Source organism: Meleagris gallopavo, chromosome 8 (genome assembly GCF_905368555.1).
Source record: "Meleagris gallopavo chromosome 8, MGAL_WU_HG_1.1, whole genome shotgun sequence".
Lineage (NCBI taxonomy): Eukaryota > Metazoa > Chordata > Aves > Galliformes > Phasianidae > Meleagris > Meleagris gallopavo.
In genome coordinates, this window is record NC_139411.1 from 32,485,918 (window position 1) to 32,507,991 (window position 22,074).

A 22,074-nucleotide genomic window follows, 5' to 3' on the forward strand; every position below is an offset into this window, starting at 1 on the left:
AGAGAAGGAGTGGGAAAAGGTAATGAAATGCAAGAGCAGAAAAGCCAGAAGTCAGCATCATTGAGAGCCAGCTTTAGCAGCGTGCATTTCTCCATTCCAGTGTTGCAGCCATGAATTCAAGTTGCTGTGCAGATTCATGGCCTTCATCAAAATTTCATTATCAGAACTGGGATAGTGAGGTTCACCAAGATGAGCTTGAAAACACTGGATACAGAGTTTTGTATCTCAAAATATTACTCTGTATCTGTTAAAAAAAAGTGAAGAAAAGGGCAAGTGAGATTCGTCTTCAATTTAGAGCTACAAATAAGAGATATACAGGCAATCTGCTTCAAGTTTATGTCATTAAAGTCTCTCGTGTTTATTTTCCAGAGAAAACAAGCACAGTTCTATGAAAACATCGTGAAAGTGATAAGACCAAAACCAGATTATTTTGCTGTTGGATACTATGGCCAGGGATTTCCGACTTTCATAAGGGTAAGTGTTGCACCTTCATCCACAGGCAGTAGTCTGATCTGACCATGTGCTGAAAGTGCACTGCTGTCAGTGTGTTGTTTACTATCTGCCCAACCTCGGTGGTTGTTTCCTAGGAATACAAAACAATCATCTGCTTTTCATTTCCTATTTCCAATATGGAATAGTTGCATTTTAGTAGACAAACTTTTTCTTCCAAAATACCCAATACTTTATACTTCTCAAGTGTTCATATCACTAGAAATGTAGATATATTTACCCTATCTGTAAATCAGGATAGGAATCAGCATCATCAGAAGCAGAGAAATGTTTGAACCCAAATGTATGTGATTGTGTTTTCATGTGAGTTCCCTTTACAGCACAGCCTTGGAAATGAATATCAAAAATGTGTATGATACCTTAAATACAATCTCATGAATTTTCACAATCTTTGCCAGTTTAAAGCATGTGTCACTTAGCTGATGATGGTAAAGCAAGTCTAATAACATTTCATGTTTTTTTTTCTACTGACACCAGAATTGCTACGATGTTGAACTGGTGGTTGAATAAGGATGGGGAGTTAACACCTCTGAATTTCATCTCTGTAGTGAGTCTCTGGACTGGCATTTTTCAGTCTGTGACATGGAAATAATACATTGTCTATTTATCCACTGTTCTGCTCACATCTTTCTTTAAAAATGAGGATTTGGGGCTTGGAAAGAGTCTCTCTCCAAAGCCCTGTGAAAGAGTTCCAGTAGGTTAAGACCTTTGAAGAAGCAGAAGATTTCTTATGTTCCAGGATAGACTCAGAGAGATATTGTCTTAGGCCAGGGCTAGCAGCAGGTTTCCTGTATAAGAGAGGAGTTCCTGGTTGTGGCCATGATGGCTCCAGGTTAACTCACTCCAATGATGGAAGTTCTTGATCATCTCACGAAGCTGAAAATGCCTGTGGCTTTTCATATGCCCAGAGTACTTTACCACTAATAGACGCTGTGAAGTGCAGCAAATTCTCAGCTGAGCTCCCAGGTGAAGCCGTATTGTGCAGCACCCATTGTGTACAGACTGTCAGACAAAAAAGCTGGGTGCTGAGCTCAATTGGTAGCCCACTGCCTGGTCTCCAAACCACTGTTGGACAGCCCTTACCAAAGGGACTCTGAGGCCCAGGGAAGTGGCAGGGTCAGCAGCTCCCAGAGCTGCCCTGCAGCGTATGAAGTGCAGTTCTGCAAACTGACACAACCATATGTCAGGAACAGATGCAAATACATGATGCTGTGCAAACTGATGTGGGCTTGGGGTCAAAAGGCTGATGCTAAAGAGATGTGATGTGAAAAAAAAACAAGAATGGTTGTGGTGCTGGAACTGCATGTAATGTACATATAATGTATTTTATCAAGTGTCAGACAAGAAAAATATGATCTGTTAAGCAAGAAAAACATTAATAAGAATTTTTTTGAATGTTTGTTAATGATCTCTTAGGTTTTACCATGCAAGGAGCATTTGTTCCCTTATAATATTCCTCTAGGGAAGCCTTGCATTAACAGGAATCTCCGAAGTGATGAATGCACACTGGATAACTTTGCAAAAGAACTCATTGCCACCAGTGAAATTCTGTGTCCTGTGCAGTTGATCACAGCGATGCATGATCACTGGTAGCACCCACAGTCTTCTTAATGGTCATTTACTACTAAAATGGCATTCTTTTGTCTCTGTGCTTTCCTCTGCCATTCTTGCTTGCTGACATTAATACCCTTTACTAAATGTACTAAAAGCCTAGTTCAGTTACCTACTTCCATTCCACCATTAACTATGGTAGGTGGATGAGAAGGATGACAGAGGGAGGTCTTGGATTTGATGGACATTATTTGCCTTAATAAGTTTTCAGGGTGCATCTATTGTATAGCTGCTTGAAATCATGCGTTTGGGTCCCACTGAATTCATTGTACATAAACCTAAAGATAAGCCTGAATACCAATAATCTGAATACCAAGACAGAGTTATGGAGAGACACCTGTGCTTTCTTGAGTTGATGTAAAATATAAATGTAAAATCTATTGATTATACCCCAGTGTTAAAGTGTCTCTCTGACCATCATTGGAGTCAACACTGCTGAGATCCCAGTTCATTACTGGTATGAGGACTTCACCTCTCTCTTTGTTTCCAGAACAAAGTCTTCATTTACCGGGGAAAAGAGTACGAGCGGCGCGAGGACTTCGAAGCGAGGTTGTTAACTCAGTTTCCCAATGCAGAGAAAATGAAGACAACGTCTCCACCGGGTGACGAGATCAAAAACTCCTCTGGCCAGTGTATCCTTGGATTGCAGGGCAGCTCCTGCAGAAAGGTGTTTGTGGGCAGCAGGCTGCTGCACTTCTGCCTTCATTGGTGCACCATGTTAATCTTGTTCTTTCACCGTTGAAAGTTCTTGTTGAACTACCTGTGCTGCAGAGTGGAGATTGTCTTTTCAGTTCTTAACCCGTGCTTTCAGATATCCAGTGCTTTACTGTGAAGCCAAAGCTTGATTTGCCACCCAAATTCCACAAGCCGGTGTCAGAACAAATCGTGAGGTGAGTTTTGATGGTTTTGCCAAGTTAATCAGTCTTCTTTCCAGCACTAAGACCTGTTTTCAAGCACTGGAATAGGCTCCCGAGGGAGGTGGTCGAGTCACCATCCCGGGGTGTGTTTAAAAACCACTTAGATGTGGTGCTCAGGGATGTGATTTAGCAGAGGGTTGTTAGGGTAATATGCTTAGTTTGCAGTTGGACTTGATGATCTTTGAGATCTTTTCCAACCCGAGCAATTCTATGATTCTTCTGGTAGTATTTTGAACATATACAGAGCCAAGGAGTGTAGGGATACAAGCACATTTCATTGATATTCTTCATATGAGTTCAGATTCTGTCAAACTCATGGGATAATAGTGATACTGTAAATATTTGATAGTTACACATAAGCTTTTTTCTACTAGTGTTAAGCAGCAAATCCTAAACAGACAACAACTGATTTTGATTGTGCTCTTCCCCTTTTTCAGCTTCTATAGAGTGAATGAAGTCCAGCGGTTTGAGTACTCACGGCCCGTTCGAAAGGGAGAGAAAAACCCAGACAATGAATTTGCGGTAAAAGAAAAACCTAATTTGAGCATTTTGCTCGTTTATTCCCCTGCATTTTGATAATCTGAAGTATTTGCTATGGTTTCTTTACTTAAACATATATTGAGAGCTCAAATTTGATTATTTTTCATAGAAGTTCAATTCTTAAAAAGCATCTTGTTTTATATCAGTAGAAAAAAATAGACAACGTTGTATTTAGTTTGTTACAAAGACAGGTTGAGGGAGCTGGGCTTGTTCAGCCTGGAGAAAAGAAGGCTGTGGGGTGACCTCCTTACAGCCATCCAGTACCTAAAGGGAGCCTACAGACAGGAGGGGAGTCGACTCTTTGAAAGGGGAGATAACTGCAGGATGAGGGGAAATGGTTTTCAGTTGAGGGAGGGAAGATTTAGGTTGGATGTCAAGGGGTAATTCTTTACAGAGAGAGTGGTGAGGTGCTGGAACAGCTGCCCAGAGAGGCTGTGGATGCCCTGTCCATCCCTGGAGGTGTTCAAGGCCAGGTTGGATGGGGCCCTGGGCAGCCTGGGCTGCTATGAAATGTGGAGGTTGGTGGCCCTGCATGAGGCAGGGGGTTGGGGCTTGATGGTCCTTGAGGTCCCTTCCAACCCTGGCCATTCTGTGATTCTGTGATATATGATTGTTAAAAACTAGCTTGAGACAGAAATTTAACACTGTTGCAGCTGAAAAAAATAGCTATCTCTTGCCAAAGTGTTCTGTGCTATGAAAATCCTTCTGGGGCATCTTCTGAAAACAATTTTTTTGCAGCAATGCAATTTTTTTTTTTTTTACAAAACCATATGTTTCAGCTAATGGTCAATAAAACTCCCTTTGAGCACAGCTTGTATTCATCACAATGTTTAGAACAGGGTACATCAATTTGATTGTCCTTTTTTATAGCCACCAATTTATTCACAGTACCAATAGGTGCAGTTAGTAGTAAAGTAGTAGTAGCAGTATTTAAGAAATGATGCATTAACTTATTGTTTTAAGGAAATAACTTGGTTCTCTGTAAGTTACAGTCTCTAACATAATCCTTTTGCTTATAAATGCCAAGCACTTGGTTTCCTACAAACTGAGCATTCATTGAGAGACTCCTTCAGTGTCCCTGGCCTCTTTCACTGGCTTTTCTATCAAAAATCATTAATTTGGTAATCTAAGTGGATTTAGCTGAGTAAGAAACCTTTTTATGAAACTGTGATGCCAGACCACAGTTCCACTGTTCACAATAGAGTATACATAAAAAATCAAATATATCTAACTCGCTTTGAAAGCTCTTCTGTTAATGGAAGATGGAGTAAATAATTCAGATTTTTAAGAAGCCCCATAATAAATAAGAGAAACTGCCAATTATTCCAGTTGTAACAAATCAGATCAAGAGGTGTTTTGGTCAGCTCCAAGGTCAGGCCCAGGTGCCCAGGGCTTTACCCTGGCAGGTCTTGAAAGCCCCCAGGACAGGGAGGACACAGCCTCTGTGGGGATGCTGTCTCTCTGCTCCACTTTCCTCGCATCCAAGTGATGTGGTTTGGTGAAGGATGGTCCATGAAAGCCCTAGAAGGCATGCAGGAGAATGTCACTTTGGTCAGACATCTGTGTCTTCTAACACAACGTTCTCCTGTTGGTAAGAGAGCATTTTTTTTCTCTCCTGAAAGTATATCAGTGTCACTGTGCCAAAGCAGCCGCAGATTTAAATCATCACTATTCCATCATCTCCCCACACAGATTCCATCTGAAATTTCCCTCTGGCTTCGTAATGTCTGTCATATTGCAGGTCTTTTGCCTGATGATAATGTTTTAAGTCTTTCTTAAGATAACAGCTATCAATCCGATAGCGTGATGTGTACGTTTTCTTTGCAGAATATGTGGATTGAGAGAACCATCTATGTGACAGCATACAAATTACCAGGGATTCTGAGGTGGTTTGAAGTCAAATCAGTTTTCATGGTGAGTTCAGTTTGGTTTTATTGAGGTTATATAAGAGAATGGGGTTTTATACAGCCAGGGAGCATTTATATTTCTGTGAGACTGTGCTTCTGTGAACGAGCAATCAATGTGCCTGTATCTGATACCCTAAGACAAGGAGAGCCTGCTTGCAGAGGATGCTGATAATTGACTAGGGGTGACTAAAGTAATGATTTCCACTCGTGATACAAAGTCTGAACCTTCCGGACCTTTAGGGCAAGGTCTGAGAAAGTACTTGAAGTACTTCTATAAAGCATTTCCATCTTTCAGCAGGTGAGCCATTACAGCCTGTGGCTTAAGCCACGTGCCTCAAACGAAGAGGGAACCGAGGTGTTGCAGGTGAACCCTGCTACATAAAAATGAAACCAGTCTGAATTTTGGAAAAGGGAATTTTGGTGTTCTTACTGTGATTGATTCAAAATACGCCATGAATTGAATGCTTTGTGTGTGTCTGCATTACTTCTGTTCTTAGCATTTGCACTTAAAGATTGTTTTCATTTCATTTCTGTAGCTGGCTAAAATACACCCTAGCAACCTCACCAAGCAGCTCAAAAACAGGCATTCCTACCATTTAGACTGTTTAGATAAGACGTATCCATTAAGTGCCTTAAATATTAAATTATTCTTATGCAGCTGTAATTTTTAAGTAGCAATAAAAGCATTGTTGCTGCAGTTTTTAATTCTCTCTTGTGAGGCTTATTTTTAAAGGAAAAGAACAATTTGCATATGATTAATTAAAACCTTTTTCATTGCTCCATTGAGGATATGTTGGACAGTTGTATTTAGATGATCAGAAGTAAAGCAGAAAATTACTATGGTATCTATAGTAACAGAATATGAATGTGATGTTTGACAGTCATCTGAATAAAACGGGTTGAATTTTTAATAAATTTTGTATTTTCAGTATAATCCTGATAGGGAAGAGAGTGTTTATCTTTGTCCTTGGAAAAGGTGTTGTTTATAGAGGCTGGCAAATCTGATGGAAGTCACTTTTCCTTACAGGCTGGGAGCACAGCCTGATAGGCAAGCATTTTGTGCACATGCACCTTGAACACTGTGCTTGTCACAGGCATGCCCATAAACCCTTTTATAAGCTTTTTGTAAGCAAGGATCACATTAGTCACATAGTTGGAAAATGATACCAGAATGGGCCTTAATAATATGTGGGAAGACAGAAAGGGATGACTTTTGACCTAGCTCTGGCATAGCTACTACAAAATTGGTATTGACTTTCTTCAGGATTCCTGTCAGCTGAAATGCTAGAAGCACAACCACTGAATGCACATGCCTGTAATGCTACATTTGGGTTATGGATACGAATATTATTGATGTTTTACTAAGTGCAATGAATTAAAGTAGCTTTGCACATTTCATATTTTATTGATCAAACCAGAGAGGCTTTAAAGGAAGAGGTGAGATCGCATCAGTGCTAAGGGGGAGCTAAGTCGTTTATTAAAGGCAATTTGTTATGTTACACCAGCAGTGGAAACATGCAGAATTTCCATTAATCTATTTGTGGTTGTTTTTTGGTTTTTGTTTTTTTAATTACTTCTGAGAACTCGGTACCTAAACTGTTTTTGTTGGCTGCCAACGAGGAATTCATTGTATGCATTCATTGTTCTGTATCTGATTTGGTTTAGCTGGACACAAATAGTTGTAAGGGAAAAAACTGCTGAGGCAGCCACTGAGAGTTAGAAGCTGTACTTTGAATTATATGTAGTTAAAAAGCCCAAGCATTAATCTGTGTATTTTTATGTTTAACTTTTAAAGTGTTGCAACGTATATCATTTTGGTTTGCCATAAATAGATTGTGTAGCATACAGAGATAGCAAGCTACCTAGGATAAAGGTTACAGTTCACAAGTATATGTATTTTTTAATAAACAGCTCTCATGAAGGTCCAGTGCACAGAAGCACACAGAAGTGGGATGGGAGCTGCAGCTCTGCATTTGAAATGCAAAGGGGAGCAGGGGAAGAAGGGAGGCTGAGAAAGAAAGCCATGATTACTGATACAGAAAAGTTAAAAAAGATGTCAGTCAGCTCAATGAGTGCTAATTTCTGTAGATATTCGAGAGCTTTGAAAGCAATGGTTCATCAACAAATTATTTCCTCGTTATAAGCCCATTAATAAAAATGACAGAATCCTAAATTTAGCGTACGATGTTCACAGCAGTTCTTTCCAAATGAATGTGGTCTTCATTTTCCCCATCCAAATGTTGCTGATAGCAGCCTCAGCTCTGAGAGGTGGTCAGCTGTGTTATCTCAGCCCACTCTGGGCCATGGCTGTGGCAGAGGCACCCAGCTTGCTGCCCTTCCAGAACTATCCACCAGGCAGACCTCAAAAAATGCTAATTAAAACACCCTTGGTGTAATCACATGGCAGCTGTAAGAGTAACAACGAAAGAGATTTGATTATAAGTGCTTCTCAGAAACGTGGTTAGCAATTGATAGCCAGGTAGAAGTGCTTCTTTGTTTATGTAGCATTTATGTAAAGTAGGCTGTAATCAAATATACACTTGCATTTTCCTCGTAGGTCTCAATTAACCTTCCTTTTCTATTCCTACCACATGTATATAGTTTTTTAATGTGAGTAGGCTATGACTTAAGGCTTCCAGTAAGGACTATCTACATTGTGGGTTGCTGCTAATTAGTCATTTTTAGCTCATTCACAAAATTGGCCTATTTTGGCAACATTTTAAATATTTTAATACTTTTTCTTTCAGTATGAGCAGCTGTCGTTCTGAAAGATGCAGTGACCAATAAATAATAGTTGGAGATCAGTCAATTAAAATAAAGTTTTGCTCAGTATAAGAGCTAAATCACCCCATTAAGACATCTGAGGATCTGTCTTCATTGAAGTCTACACTATGTGAAAAAGAAAATTTCTTACTCATTATCTAAGTTAGGAGGAAGAAAATGAAACGCCGTGGAGAAAAGGCACCGTAGGTAGCACAGAAGCCATCTTTTCAACATGTTAAACTCCATTTCCTTGGATACGTACCAAAATAATCACTGCAAAAATACCTTCTTGATTTTTGAGCTTCTTAGGATTACATTTTCCATCAGAAAATCCACATTAAGTCATCATTCCTTTCTTACTGTTACATTAAGCTGGATTCTTTGTGCTGCTAAAACTCGCTGATCCATAATCTGTGATATTCTCCATAATCCTCTGCAAACCTCACATGATTCTTGTCAGAGCCTTTCTAAATGTTTTGCTCTGTTGTGCTTTGAGATGTAATCTGTACTACAGCAACGAAATGCATTTAACTTTTTCTACAGATATCATTTATCAGTTATCTCAGTATCTCCACAGAGAGTATCCTATGCAGTATATAGGCCCCAAACATGTAAGTGGGGATGTGGTTAGTAGGCATGGTTGGACTGGAGGATCTTAGTGGCCTTTTCCAACCTTAATGATGCTACGATTCTGTCAGTGTCTGAAGCCAGCCTGTTAATCATCTCTTAAAATATATTTCTGGGAGTGCTTCTGAATGCAATGGTTTGATATACAACCTGTTCCATGGCAGGTTAAAAACTCTGCTCCTTAATTAAAGCATCCTTTTGTTTTTATTTTAGGTTGAAATTAGTCCACTGGAAAATGCAATAGAAACCATGCAGCTAACAAACGATAAGATCAACAATATGATTCAACAGCATTTAAATGATCCAAATCTACCCATTAACCCTCTCTCTATGCTACTGAACGGCATTGTGGATCCTGCAGTCATGGGGGGTTTCACCAACTATGAGAAGGTAACATCAAACTGAACTGTCCTGCAGCAGTTCACCTCCTGAAAGCTCTGCACCTCATCTTTTAGTACTGTGTTTGTCTATAAACACACTTTGTGAGCATCCCCTAATAAATGCTTTGGAGAACATTGCTTAAAACTTACCTTTGTTACGATTTTCTGATATTTGTGGATGCATTTTTTGGCCTTTCTAAATTTGAAGTGAAGGATGATACACTTGGCTTCAGGAGTGCTTACATAGGGATGGGGCAGGCAATTGCTTGCTAGAATTACAAAGTGAGATTGATGGCATTTTCAGTGTGTCTTCTCTCGTGTGCTTGGACATCAGACCCGAAGCAGGAATTTCTGAGTGAACTTCAGTGACCAAATAACTGGCTGCAATTTTCTCCATTGCTTTCAGATGATTAAGGATTAATCAAGTGCTAGAGACTTTCTGAGCTACTTACCAGTTGCAAATATATCTAAATAATCTTAACTTCATGTTACAACGTTAGCTTTTAAAGTGAGAAGATATTAACAGTGGGAAACTGTGTAAACCCCATCTCTCTTACTCATGTTTTGAATATTAACCGTATTTTGCTGGCGTACACAGGCAGCACGTATTTTGTAACATACGTGGAGAAAATGTATGCTGATTGGCAGGTCATTGGCTTCATCCATTTCTGTCCTTCTCTAACTGTCAAGCATTTATTTCATCAACTAAAATTTCTTATGTCCTGGGAACTGCTAAGAAGCAGCTTCAGAGCTGTGCCGAGCAGAAGTCCTCTGTGGTGTTGCCCATGAGATTTGCTCTTGTCTACCATGTGCTCACCCACTGCTTTGCTGATTGTGAAAGACTGATGCATTAATCTTAAAACTTTAATAAATTATGCATGTTTTTCTAGTTTTTCCATTTGTATTTTTAGCTACTACTGCTCTTTTGCAGAACTTTTGGGTTGACTCATTTATCTTTGCTGCAGGTAATCTTTCCATGGCTGTAGATGTTGATTCATTTTCTGAGGAAAAAACCCTCATTTTTCTCTCTTGACTAGGCATTTTTTACTGAAAGATATATGCATGAGCACCCGGAAGATCATGACAAGATTGAAAAACTGAAGGACCTGATAGCTTGGCAGGTAAGGATTCCAAGTCCTGTTGGCCATCCGAAGGCAATTTAATGTCACTGTTGAGAAAATTCAGACATCAAACTGTTTACTCTGCTTCTTTGTCATGTAAAACAGACTTAGAGTTTGAGATGAAGTTCATCTTTTCAGATCTGACATCATTTGTCATTTGACAAACCCACAAGGATCAAATATGATCAACCTCTTTTTTTTCCCCTTTTTTTCTTACTTTTCTTTTTAACCGTAACACAGTGAAAATGTCTCATGTTGCTCAAGCAAGAAATATTTTGTAATAACGTCGGTTGCCATTATTAGCAATTAAGTTTTGCATTTTAACTTTCTGAGGCTGATTTTAAGAACATTTTCGCAGGCATTGAGGTTAAATGTTTAATACTGAATCCCTCCTCCTATGCACATCCTTTGTTGGAGCATTTCTTCACATGTTCACTTCTTTCTTCCAACAAGATGTTTTCTGTTTGTAATCCTTTTTATGTACCTGTACAGTACCTTTTAGCACAGAACATTATATATGAGAATAAACAAACTAATTTATGTGCAGAATAGTAAAATTAATGTGGACATTGTGGAGTCATCACTTCATTTGCTGTATAACTTCACATAATATTCAATAATGTGATATGTATAGATAGGTATAGGTATGATGATATTCATGATTCACAAATGCCACATCATAGAGTGAAATTACCTGATATTTTCTTGGCAGTATATTAGAGTAGGAATGATTTAAATCTAAGATCACACAGATTAATAATTCTGAACCAGCAAGAGAATGCAGATTTCCAGTTCAGTGCCTTAAACAAAGCAGGAACCTCCTTGCATAAAGAACAGCATTTATATGTACTGAAGAATATTTTGCAAGACAAACAGGAAACAATTCCAGTTTTATTCCAAAGTCATATGCTGGACACTTTCCAGAGGTCTCAAGATAATTTTGTGATAAGAAGAAAAAGTACCAATACGACTGGAACTGTTTTTCCCTTAGAAGAACAAAGTACATAGTTGCCTTTTTATATTCAATTTTATTTTTATAATAAAGGCAATAATTTACATTTCTATAGGATTCAGTTTTAAAGGTAACAGCACCAAAGATAGAGAATTAAAAAAAAAAAAAAGTTTTAAAAAGGAAAGAAAGAAAGAGGAGAAAATACCCTCTGAAGGCCAGAAAACTATCACTGAATAGCAACTCTTTGGGTCTGAAAAAAAGATATTTATTTATTCATTTTCCTCTGAGCTTTTACAGAAGATTAGATTTGAGGAGCTTTAAGTTCTATAGAGGAAAATAATTTGATCCCAGAAGACTGACTTCATGTCAGCTCTCTCCCTTTGCCTCTGATAGCACGACTTCAAATGAATTCCAGCACAGATTCACTTTGGTGATGTGTGTTCAAATAACATTACAATTTGAAACTATATATCGAACCTAATCACATTGTTTTTTAATTAGACTCTGGTTTTAAGTACATAATATCCCATCAGTGCTCTGAAAAAAGGAGGAGGAAGATGGAGCAAAGTGATCAGAAGAAACTATTTTATTTATCTGAAAAGGTGCAGTCATTTCTGAGTGGAAGTCAGCACTTAGTCTTGTATACATTCAGTGTATCCTAAGGCTTACATACTTCCAACATAATGTCAGTGTTCAGAGCACATGATAACTTGATGGGAGCAGGGAGGGGAGCTGGTGTAACGAGCAAGTTGTTATGGCAACATTCCAAACGAAGGCAGTGGTTTGTTTTCGTCAATGACTTGACAGTGATTGAAAGCCAAAATGAGTTTTCATTTTTCAATAATGTTGGTTCTTGGAGTTTTATAATCACACAGAGATTTTCTTTATGCTCTATAAATCAATCTGGGTATATGAAATAGTCTGACAGTTGTATTATCAGCTGACTGTTTGAATTTATTTTTTCTGTCCCTTCCCCTGCCTTTGTCTCAGTTGTGCTTTGCATTTTGTGCACTGTCCTCTTACAGTTCCCATAAATTTTAATTACACAGTAATGATTTTAATTAAAATAATTGTTTCTCTCCACTGTGTTTTCATATAAATATCATTACTAAGGCAAAGTCCATTTTTACCCATCTTAGTCCTTTCTCCCTTGAAAAATTAGTTCCTGTGTAACTGTATCATTTCAAGCTGCTTATGATAATGAAATGAATAACTAATGTTGGTCACTTGGCATTTAGCTGATGTATCTACTGCATAAAAAATCAACGTTGTAAAATTTTGATACTCCTACATTGCTTAAAAAAAAAAAAAAAAAAAAGGTAGCATTCACAGCCTGAACTTTACAAACATACTTTGTGTTTCAAGGCCAGGCTGGATGTGGCTCTGGGCAGCCAGGTCTGCTGGTTGGTGATCCTGCACACAGCAGGGGTTGGAATTAGAAAAGCATTGTGGTCCTTTTCAACCCAGGCCATTCTGTGATTATATGATATTTCAGATTATGAGAGATTTTAAGCTGTTAATTAAAATGCATGTACCTTGTTCATAGTTTTTGGCAGCAGATCAAGATTTTAAAGGGAAAAAAAAAAAGAAAAATTAAAAAATGAGTAAAATCAGGGACTAATACTAAGTTGCAATGCAATTTTCAAGTTGACAAATGGAGCCTGGTAGCAGAAATGTGATTTTAAGCTTGTTTCCCTTCTCGTTGGCCTCCTTGTTTTCCAGTCCACTTACTTAATGCCACCTTTGCTGCTTCCTTCCCCTCTCAAAAGCTCAGGGTACCCTCTAGGATGTTATGAAATGAAGCCATAAAAAGTAATGCAGACCCACTCACTCCTCTATAGGAAAATGAATCGACAGGACGAGCAGCATGGCAGCCTGCCTCTGTCTCAGCATCCTACAGAGGTTCATGCAGCTTTCAAGTTCAGTGATATGTAACGAGATTTCCCTTTGCCAGTGGCTGGGAAGGAGTAGGAAGAATTTTGCAGCTAGCAGAGGAAGTTTGCTTCCATTGCAGAGTAACAGCCCCTTTCTTCTCAGTGCCTTTCAGCCTCCATGCCAAGGCTTGTGGAGGGTTGTGTTAGAGTTAGGGTAGCATGGTTAGGTTGTGGTTGGACTCGATGATCTTTAAGGTCTTTTCCAACTTGAGCAGTTCAGTGATTCTTGGTGCCTCCCCATGCCCATTGCCTGAGCAGCACTTGTGTTCCTCAGCCTGCTGTACACCAGAAATGCAGCCCTGCTCACCACCTTCACTCTGGCTGCACCCACAACTTTTTTTCTTGGCTGGGACTTTCCCCTACCAAAAAACACATCTTCTGCTTCAATTTTTAAATCGGAGATGCCTGTTCCCGAGGACAGACTCGTTACTGCTGATAAGAATCAGCTCTGAGCCGGAGCCTCGCACCCCGTCTGGACTTCATCTTGGCCATTTGATTTTCTAAAACAGACCCCATTCAGAAAGCCAGCAGGTTCCTTTAAATAAATGCACAACGTGACCACTTACCCTCTCAAAACAGCAGGGTCAGAACGGGGCCTGGTGACGCTGAACGACTTGAAATTCAGTTACTTATTTTGGGCAGAGAAGTTTTCCAAGTTATAACTTAAATTCTGTGGAGTGACTGTCCATGCAGCTATAAATAAAAGTGGCTGCAGTAAAAAATACTGTCAGTGTTGGGACTTCTGTTGGGTGTATTTTAGGAAAAGGAATGGTGTCTGTTTAAATGGTGCCCCGGCAGAGAGCCATCTTGGTAACATTTCTTGAGTTTGTTCATCTGTAGTTTGTCTGTCTTTATTTTCTCCTTACTGATAAAGCTACTTGTTCTGATTGCTGCTCAGTCTTACGAGAAAAGTCTGTTTTTAATCAGTATTATGATTTAATTATGAGTTATTAAGAAGAAGCCTCTTAGCTTGGTTGCTGCAGAGGATACCAAAGTCAGAGTCAGAGCACTGTGTGGGCTGGAGCGGACCTGGAAGAGGAAATATTTTTCATAAGCTGCAGAGAGAGAACTCTAATGGTATATCTGGATTGCTGTGGGAATGAAGATGTCTCTCTTAAAACATTTTAAAAGGTCAGCTACACCTCCACACTATGAACTAATTATATAAACCTGTGTTGGCATGGGTATTTTGTGACAGAAGTCTTGCATATAAATGATTATTTTCAGTTACAAAAAAGATCCAATTTAATTTTTCCTCTCCTGTTTTGTTCCCAAAGAAAATCAAATATGTTTTTTTCTAAGGAGAAATGTAGCTTTCCGTATATAAGACTATGTAATTTATTAATAAATATTACTCTCCAATATATACTTGTCCAGGGATGCTGCTCGTTTGCAGCTTTAGGTATAGCGTTTACACAAATATTTTCTCCTTCAAGGTTTTATTCTCTTTGAACCTGGGAAAGGAGGGGTTTTAATAACCCAGTGTGCAAGTCGTCATTCATCAGTTTGCCATGTGGAAGTGCAGCAGGTGTAGGGGCTCATGAATGTGGCCTAATAGGAATATTTGTGCTGCCAGGTGAATTCAGCTGTTCCTCTGCTCTATGAGTATGGGGCAGAGCTGTGGGTATATTAATTCTGAAGGACTGCAGGTAACAATCCAAAAAAGGAAATCAGGTAAAACCTACTTCTTAGATTTTTTTTTTATTTTTTATTTTTTTACTGTGTTGTGCTTCATAAACAGTGGCTTTTATTATTGCTGATATTCCATAAGATCTTACTCTCCTCTTGAAACAAGTGTGGGGCTTTTCCCTGTACAATCAACTGGGAAGGACTCGGTGCACTAAGGGCTGTGTGTTGTGCTTTGCAGATCCCATTCCTGGCAGAGGGCATCCGCATTCATGGTGAGAAGGTGACAGAGGCACTGAGGCCATTCCATGAGCGGATGGAGGCTTGCTTCAGGCAGCTGAAGGACAAAGTTGAGAAGCAGTATGGTGTCCGAGCTGTGGTAAGTCGCCTGCCAACATCACGCTTCCAACAGGTTGGGCATTTCTCTGCACTGTAGGCAACTTTGAATTACTCTGTCATTGTTTTCACTGATGAAAAAAGCAGTGTTGATGCAGCTGTGGGATGACCTCATTGCAGCCATCCAGTACCTAAAGGGAGCCTATAAACAGGAGGGGAGTCAACTCTTCGAAAGGGTAGATAACAGCAGGACAAGGGGAAATGTTTTTAAATTGAGGGAGGGAAGATTTCGGTTGGATGTCAGGGGGAAGTTCTTCTATGAGAGCGGTGAGGTGCTGGAACAGCTGCCCAGAGAGGCTGTGGATGCCCCGTCCATCCCTGGAGGTGTTGAAGGCCAGGTTGGATGGGGCCCTGGGCAGCCTGGGCTGCTATGAAATGTGGAGGCTGGTGGCCCTGCATGTGGCAGGGGGGTTGGAACTCCTTGAGGTCCCTTCCAACCCTGGCCATTCTGTGATTTAGTTCCTTTCCGGATGTAGAACCATACAGGCCTGCAGTGATGTGCAGCCTGCATCTTGGATTTTCACACACCTGACACTACCCTAAGTGTAGGCAGGCAATAGATAGCTGCTCCTCTTGAAGGTGTAGTGGTGCTGGAGTTGATCCTTTTGTCATTCCAACAAGTGATTTTCAGTTTCTGCTTCATTTTAAGTCAGTGAAAAGAACTTGGTGGTGTTTCCAATGATTTGTTGTTTCACTTTTGATCGTTATCCATAGAGAAAGAAGGCCAAAAGCCAGCATACAGCTTCCTAATTGAGAAAGTAATTGACAGTTCTGTCAAAGGTCACACAGATTGCATGCTGTTGTATGAATCAGTTTGAACGAACAGGACCCAAGAAGCAAATGGCTAGAGTTGCTCTAGGTCTGAGTGCAGAGCTCTGTCCTAACAGTGCACTGAAGACCGCTGGACTTAGTTTTATCTTCACCTAATGGAAGAACTGACAATGTCTCCTCCAGAGATTGATTTCACTTTTTCTATAGCAATGACTTCTTTTATAACAGGACCCCTGAGATCTTACGTGGAGCTTGCCAGCCTTTACAGTGTCCTTCTACGTGCTGCTCCATTAATAGTCCTTTAGATCACTTCTTCCTAATACGCTTAGGTAGAGAAAAGATCAAATAATCATTTATTCCCTAGGAGAACAGAACTAATTGACATTAATGATACTTGCATGTCAGTCACTTCAGCAGTACACATTTACATCATCAGGCAGATGACTGGAAATTCATACACAGGTGGTGTTATCTTCCTCATTTCGCTCTGCCCACCAGTAAGAATCGTCAGGATTGATGGAGCTTCATCGCTTCTGTCTTCTTTGTATAATGTCAATTTGCCAGTAGTTGACAGGGTGGAAAATCTACCTGTAGTTAAACAGCGTAGATTTGTATTTGTTGACTGAAAGAGTTCAATTATTTTATGCATATATCAGTTATTAATGACTAACAAAGCTTGTATAAATATTCAGAACTCTGAAATTGTCTGCATGAAAAAAATAAACCTTCCATATATTTTCTTCTTCACCTGAACGTCACTCCGTCAACTGGCTCTCTTGACTTAAAGCTCCTCTTACCGGTGTGGTTGGGTTGGAAAAAACTTCATCTAGCATTTTCTTTGGGATTGATCTCCTTGTTGTTAAGCATAATGCATAATTAACGTAAGGTGGAAGTAAAACCATTGAACTTTTCTGCATTACTTTTGAAGCCAGATGCCAGCTACACCGTGACTTAAAAACTAAACTCACATCTCTCATATATTGCTTTGTTGTAGCCTTCCAGCCTAGATGACAGACGAGGCAGTCGGCCAAGGTCCATGGTGAGGTCTTTCACGATGCCATCGTCTTCCAGACCGCTGTCAGTGGCCTCAGTATCATCCATCTCCTCAGACAGCACTCCTTCTCGGCCGGGCTCAGATGGGTGCGTAAGGAGCGACCGTGCAGGGCTGTGTCTTGTAAAGCAAGATTTGGTGTGCAAATCTTAGGGCTTTAGGATTGTCACCACCCCACAGGCAAAATGCCAACAGAAAAAGATAGAAATGTTTATCTCAAAATATGTTCTTTTTTTTTTATTTAACAAAAATAAATGTAATGCTGCTTCTTGTACTCTTTCAAACAAAGCCCTCTAAGCATTCAACACAAATCACCAACAGAACAGGAGATAAGTTATCTCGTTTTGAACTATTGCAAGTATAATTGTTTGGAACCGATCGCTTGCAAAGTACGTGATGAGATGAGCTCAGCCAGTCTTGTAGCAGTAAACAGGTGGGGCTCAGAAGAAGGAAGGGATTAGCTGCCTGCTCAGTCATTTCTTCTCACCCATGCTGCCAGAGGGAAAGCTGCTTATGGCAAGATTGTACTTCAAGAGTTATCAAGATATTTCACATGAGAACTGGGAATTCTGTTGATAAGCCCTGTCTCGCAGTCACATCCCTCAAAAGAAATAATCTGTTTTCTTCCTGGGCTTTCCACTCAGCCTCAGAACTTCCTTCTCTCTCCTCCTCCCCCCAGCCTTATTCACAATCCAGAAACTCAATATTTGATCGAGGCAGCAGTGTTGTAAAAGCCTCCTGAAGGGCTACTAACTTGCAGAGATGTGCTAGAAATGCCAGTGCCCCTCGTGCACCTTCAGAGGAAGTTATTACCTGACTAGAGAGTAAAAGCATCAAGTAAAATTAAGTACAGCGCCAAAGGACCAACATGATACTTACCTTGATTACAAACAGTTTATGTACACATTGGGAATGAACTGCAAACAGAGTGAGGTTCAGATCTCATTACATTACCCTCTGTAACACATGCACAGTGAATCATGTTTATATAAGCGTAGGACAGCAGAGCCAGTAATGCATTTTCACTAATTCAGCTATGGAAGTTGCCTTGTTGGAATTTCAGCATGCCTGCCTGCCATCCCATGTTACTGGGCAACTTCATCTTATTTCAGAAGGAAATGATTTTTTCCTCTTCTGTTCTTCATCTTCAGTTCTTTCCCTTCCTGCCTCTTTCTCTTTTTCCCTTGAAAATCATTACCTTTCTTTCCCTACTGAATGCTGCTTTTTAATTTCTGCATCTCCATGCCAGCTTAAGTAGGTGTCAGTTATGAGATTTTGAGGATCTAGTGAGTCCACTCAATACGTGCATAAGATCAAAACTCATATGGATCACAGCGCAGCTCAGCTCAGCTCCTGCTCTGAGCCCCTGGGCTGTGCAGCTGTAATACATGTAGAGAAGACTTGGCTAACAAAGATCATCACTTAGAAGACATGAAAAAGTGCTCATTTGCTTGATCAGTGGAGCAGGAGAAGAAAAACCATCAGATTTAAGTAACATAATGGAAGAGCTCTAAAATGCAAATGACAACAAGAATGCTGTGGGTAGTTTGTCACTCCTCACTTGGAAGGAGTTATGTGGTGTCCCTATCCAAATTGATTGGGTTTATAGTCATGTGGCCTTTCCTACTTTCTGTTGGCCCACTCTTCAAGATACATTCTTCCTAGATTGGAGATAGAGCTAAGAAAAGCAATTAAAAATGGAGCTGACAGTGCCTTGCCCAAATCACCCACCCAACTTGTATTTTATGCCATCTCCCAGCTGGCCCAGATTTCAGAGCCTTTTAACAATAAGAACTCAAAGCAGACGTTGACATAGTATGTGTTTTACAACTCCCAACTCTACGTATAAATAAACCTCTTACTTTAAAGAGAGACCTTTGGTTTAACCACTGCTCAGAGTGGGACTGCTGAAGCACATTTGCAGGCACTCACAGCACCAGCTGGGCAAAGGGGAGTCCCACCCCACCTGAGTGTTTTGAAAGGTCTCATGTACTTCCAGTATGAGCATGGCATGCTGGCCCATTTTTGTCACTGATACACAGCGTACAAATAATTAATAGTACTAATAATAGTAATGCCTAGAAGGGAAGCAATTAATCATTGTGTGAAGAGTGGCAATTCTTCTTGTAAACCTGCAAGCTGCCCGCAAGGCAGGGGCACACGTGGGTGGCTGTCACTGCAATCCAGCACTGCAGGAACAGCCTGGGTGCGCAGTTCAGGTGGCTAAAATAACTGCACTGTGCTGGGATGCCTGCACTCTCATCCACGTTTGCCACTGATGTGCTTTGCAGCCCTGGGTAAGTTGTTCCCATTCCTTTTCTCTGTCTGTAAAACGGGACAGAAGGTATTTTTTAGAGTGCTTTGATGCTGTGAGATAAGGAGCTTTGTTTAACAGCTAAGCTTGCCAGTTTTTTCTCCCAGCTCCTATGATTTTGGTTATAGGAACAGTGACTTGGGAGGCTGTTGCCACAGATTCTGCTTTCAGCATGAAATGGAACTGGAAAACATAACACTGAAAGTTGTAGCAACACCACCACCACCAAACCTGTCCCCATGCAACACAATGCAGGATGCTTTGCTGCTGGGTGTCACCGTAGTGAAGGTGATGGAAAGAGCATCCCTGCAGGTTGTCTGAAACGTGAACCCTCCAGTACTTCACAGTTGGCCTTCACGTGTGTGTCGTCAGGGCACCCCACCTGCTACTCCAGTATTAATCACAGAACTGCTCACGTTGGAAAAGACCTTAGAGATCATCGAGTCCAACCACAACCTAACCATGCTACCCTGACTAACAGCCCTCTGCTAAATCACGTCCCTGAGCATCACACCCAGTTGGTTGTTGAACACATCCAGGGATGGTGACTCAACCACCTCCCTGGGGAGCCTATTCCAGTGCTTGACACCCTTTCTGTAACAAAGTTTTTCCTGATATAAATTAATAAGTAGCAAGTTTTTAAAAGTTTTAAATTTTCCTTGGTTGTTGTTGTTAAGATTTTTTTTCTGATGTGATAATTTGTGGTGTGCTCTTAAAATCCGTTGGTGTAACTTCAACTGGGTTGTGTTTTTAGTACTGTGGTTAGTTAATGTGAATTTTAAAACGCTTTAGCTAAGAATATTTTAGCTAGTTAAGAGCAGAATGTCTCTTTGCCTTTTATTGAAACTAGTCTTTAAAAGTCGAGATAAAAGAAAGCTCCCTTCAAACTACTGAGCAAAAAATTAGCTGAAAAGAGCTCCAGTGTGATTTAGAATATTCTTTCACTATAATATAAAAACTATTAAAAAAAATAATAATAAGTTTTACCTGAAGAATTCATGAAGCCCCTAAGGATTTTCTTTTTCTCTGAGGAGAAGAAGTCGTATATGGTAGAGATTGCAGAGATGGTGGAGGTGGCATGTCAGCCTTGCGTGTGTTTGCACACTTGGAGCACACGGCTGCAGGTGTGGAGCAGCCACTGCTTAGAAAGTGAGCTGGCTCCTCCTGACTGTCTGCATCATCACTGCTAAGAAAATTCTCTGTAATGTCAGAGGGTGGTGAGGCACTGGAACAGGTTGCCCAAGGAGGCTGGGATGCCCCATCCCTGCAGGCATTCAAGGCCAGGCTGGATGTGGCTCTGGGCAGCCTGGGCTGCTGGTTGGTGACCTGCACACAGCAGGGGGTTGGAACTGGATGAGCACTGTGCTCCTTTCCAACCCAGGCCATTCTATGATTCCATGATGTCGTCCCATCGGTGTGTGCTGTAGGTGAGTCTATCTGTGCATACTTCTGTCAATATATATCCTAACAGTCTTTTATTACAGACAGGAATGGTTATTGTTTCTGTAATTACACCTCTATATTTCATACTTCAATGCAGTGAATGGTGTGATGCTTTTTGCTCTTCCATGAAAACAGGCTGTAATTTGGATGAGTTACAAGCATTAGAAAGCTTTTTGTGTTGTGCATGTTCTCACTACATCACTGCAAAACAGTGTCTCAAATGTTAACCTTCTTCTAGGGAATAAAAATATCTCTAAGAACAACAACAACAAAATGTCTATGAGGAATTTAAGGCCCTGGCTCTTTAAAATAATTTTTTTACTTTTAAAAATTTTACTTTTTTAAAATTTATATTTAAATTTAAATGCTTAAAAAAGAAAGTAAAATAACTCTTTAAAGCTATTTGTAAACATGCAGATTGCCCAAGGAGCTCAGGTGATAACAGTGGTCTTTCCACCCTTCCTTGCACAGTGCTGGTCTCCGTGCCACCATGCATATCATGGGCGTGCTGAATTAGAAGCTCATTTTCATACAGACCTCATACAGAGGAACTCAGGAGTTTGTGTCCCTGTGAAATAGTAAATATACCACAGAGCAGGGAAATTGGTGTTACTGGTCTTGGAGCAGCTCTGCGGTCAATTGCAAACGCAGCCGGTTATGATGTTATGACCTTCTGCCCACATCTTTTCTCTCAGCAGAGGTTTACTGGATTAGGGAATCATCTTTAACCAAAGTGAGACTGCAGGGACTATGAAAATTAAAATGAGTTTTTTTGTAAATAGCGTTTTATTGATCTAAGCTGCAATTTTCCTCAGGTTTGTGCTTGAGCCCCTCCTGCCAAAAAAGATGCATTCCAGATCTCAAGATAAATTGGACAAGGATGACCTAGATAAAGATAAGAAAGAAAAGAAGAAGGAGAAAAGGAACAGCAAGCATCAGGAAATATTTGATAAAGAATTTAAGTCTACTGATATTTCTCTGCAGCAGTCTGAAGCAGTGATCCTCTCAGAAACGGTAACTTTAACACATAATGCTGTACCCAATACTAAGCAGTCCTTTCTGGTTTTAAGTTAAAATGTTGATGTTTGCAATCTAGTTTTAATTTAGTTTTAATGTTTAAACAAAAAATATCTCTAATGGAATGTGCTATGAGGTTAATGTATTTGGTAATGAATCAAACATACAGATTTTATTTACAGAGTGAAAAAAAT

General features: G+C 40.1%; 1 protein-coding gene across 2 annotated transcripts in view; it reads left to right on the top strand.

Moving 5' to 3' along the window:
- Window positions 1–22,074, top strand: part of DOCK1 (dedicator of cytokinesis 1) — a 274,016-nt gene that overhangs the window by 232,507 nt on the left and 19,435 nt on the right. For both annotated transcript variants that reach the window (XM_085229833.1, XM_085229834.1), the window contains exons 40-49: window positions 370–474; window positions 2,612–2,753; window positions 2,933–3,011; window positions 3,476–3,560; window positions 5,406–5,492; window positions 9,089–9,265; window positions 10,293–10,376; window positions 15,130–15,267; window positions 17,050–17,195; window positions 21,679–21,877. In XM_085229833.1, coding sequence (XP_085085959.1) covers window positions 370–474; window positions 2,612–2,753; window positions 2,933–3,011; window positions 3,476–3,560; window positions 5,406–5,492; window positions 9,089–9,265; window positions 10,293–10,376; window positions 15,130–15,267; window positions 17,050–17,195; window positions 21,679–21,877 — 1,242 coding nt within the window. The remainder of the gene's footprint in view (window positions 1–369; window positions 475–2,611; window positions 2,754–2,932; window positions 3,012–3,475; window positions 3,561–5,405; window positions 5,493–9,088; window positions 9,266–10,292; window positions 10,377–15,129; window positions 15,268–17,049; window positions 17,196–21,678; window positions 21,878–22,074) is intronic.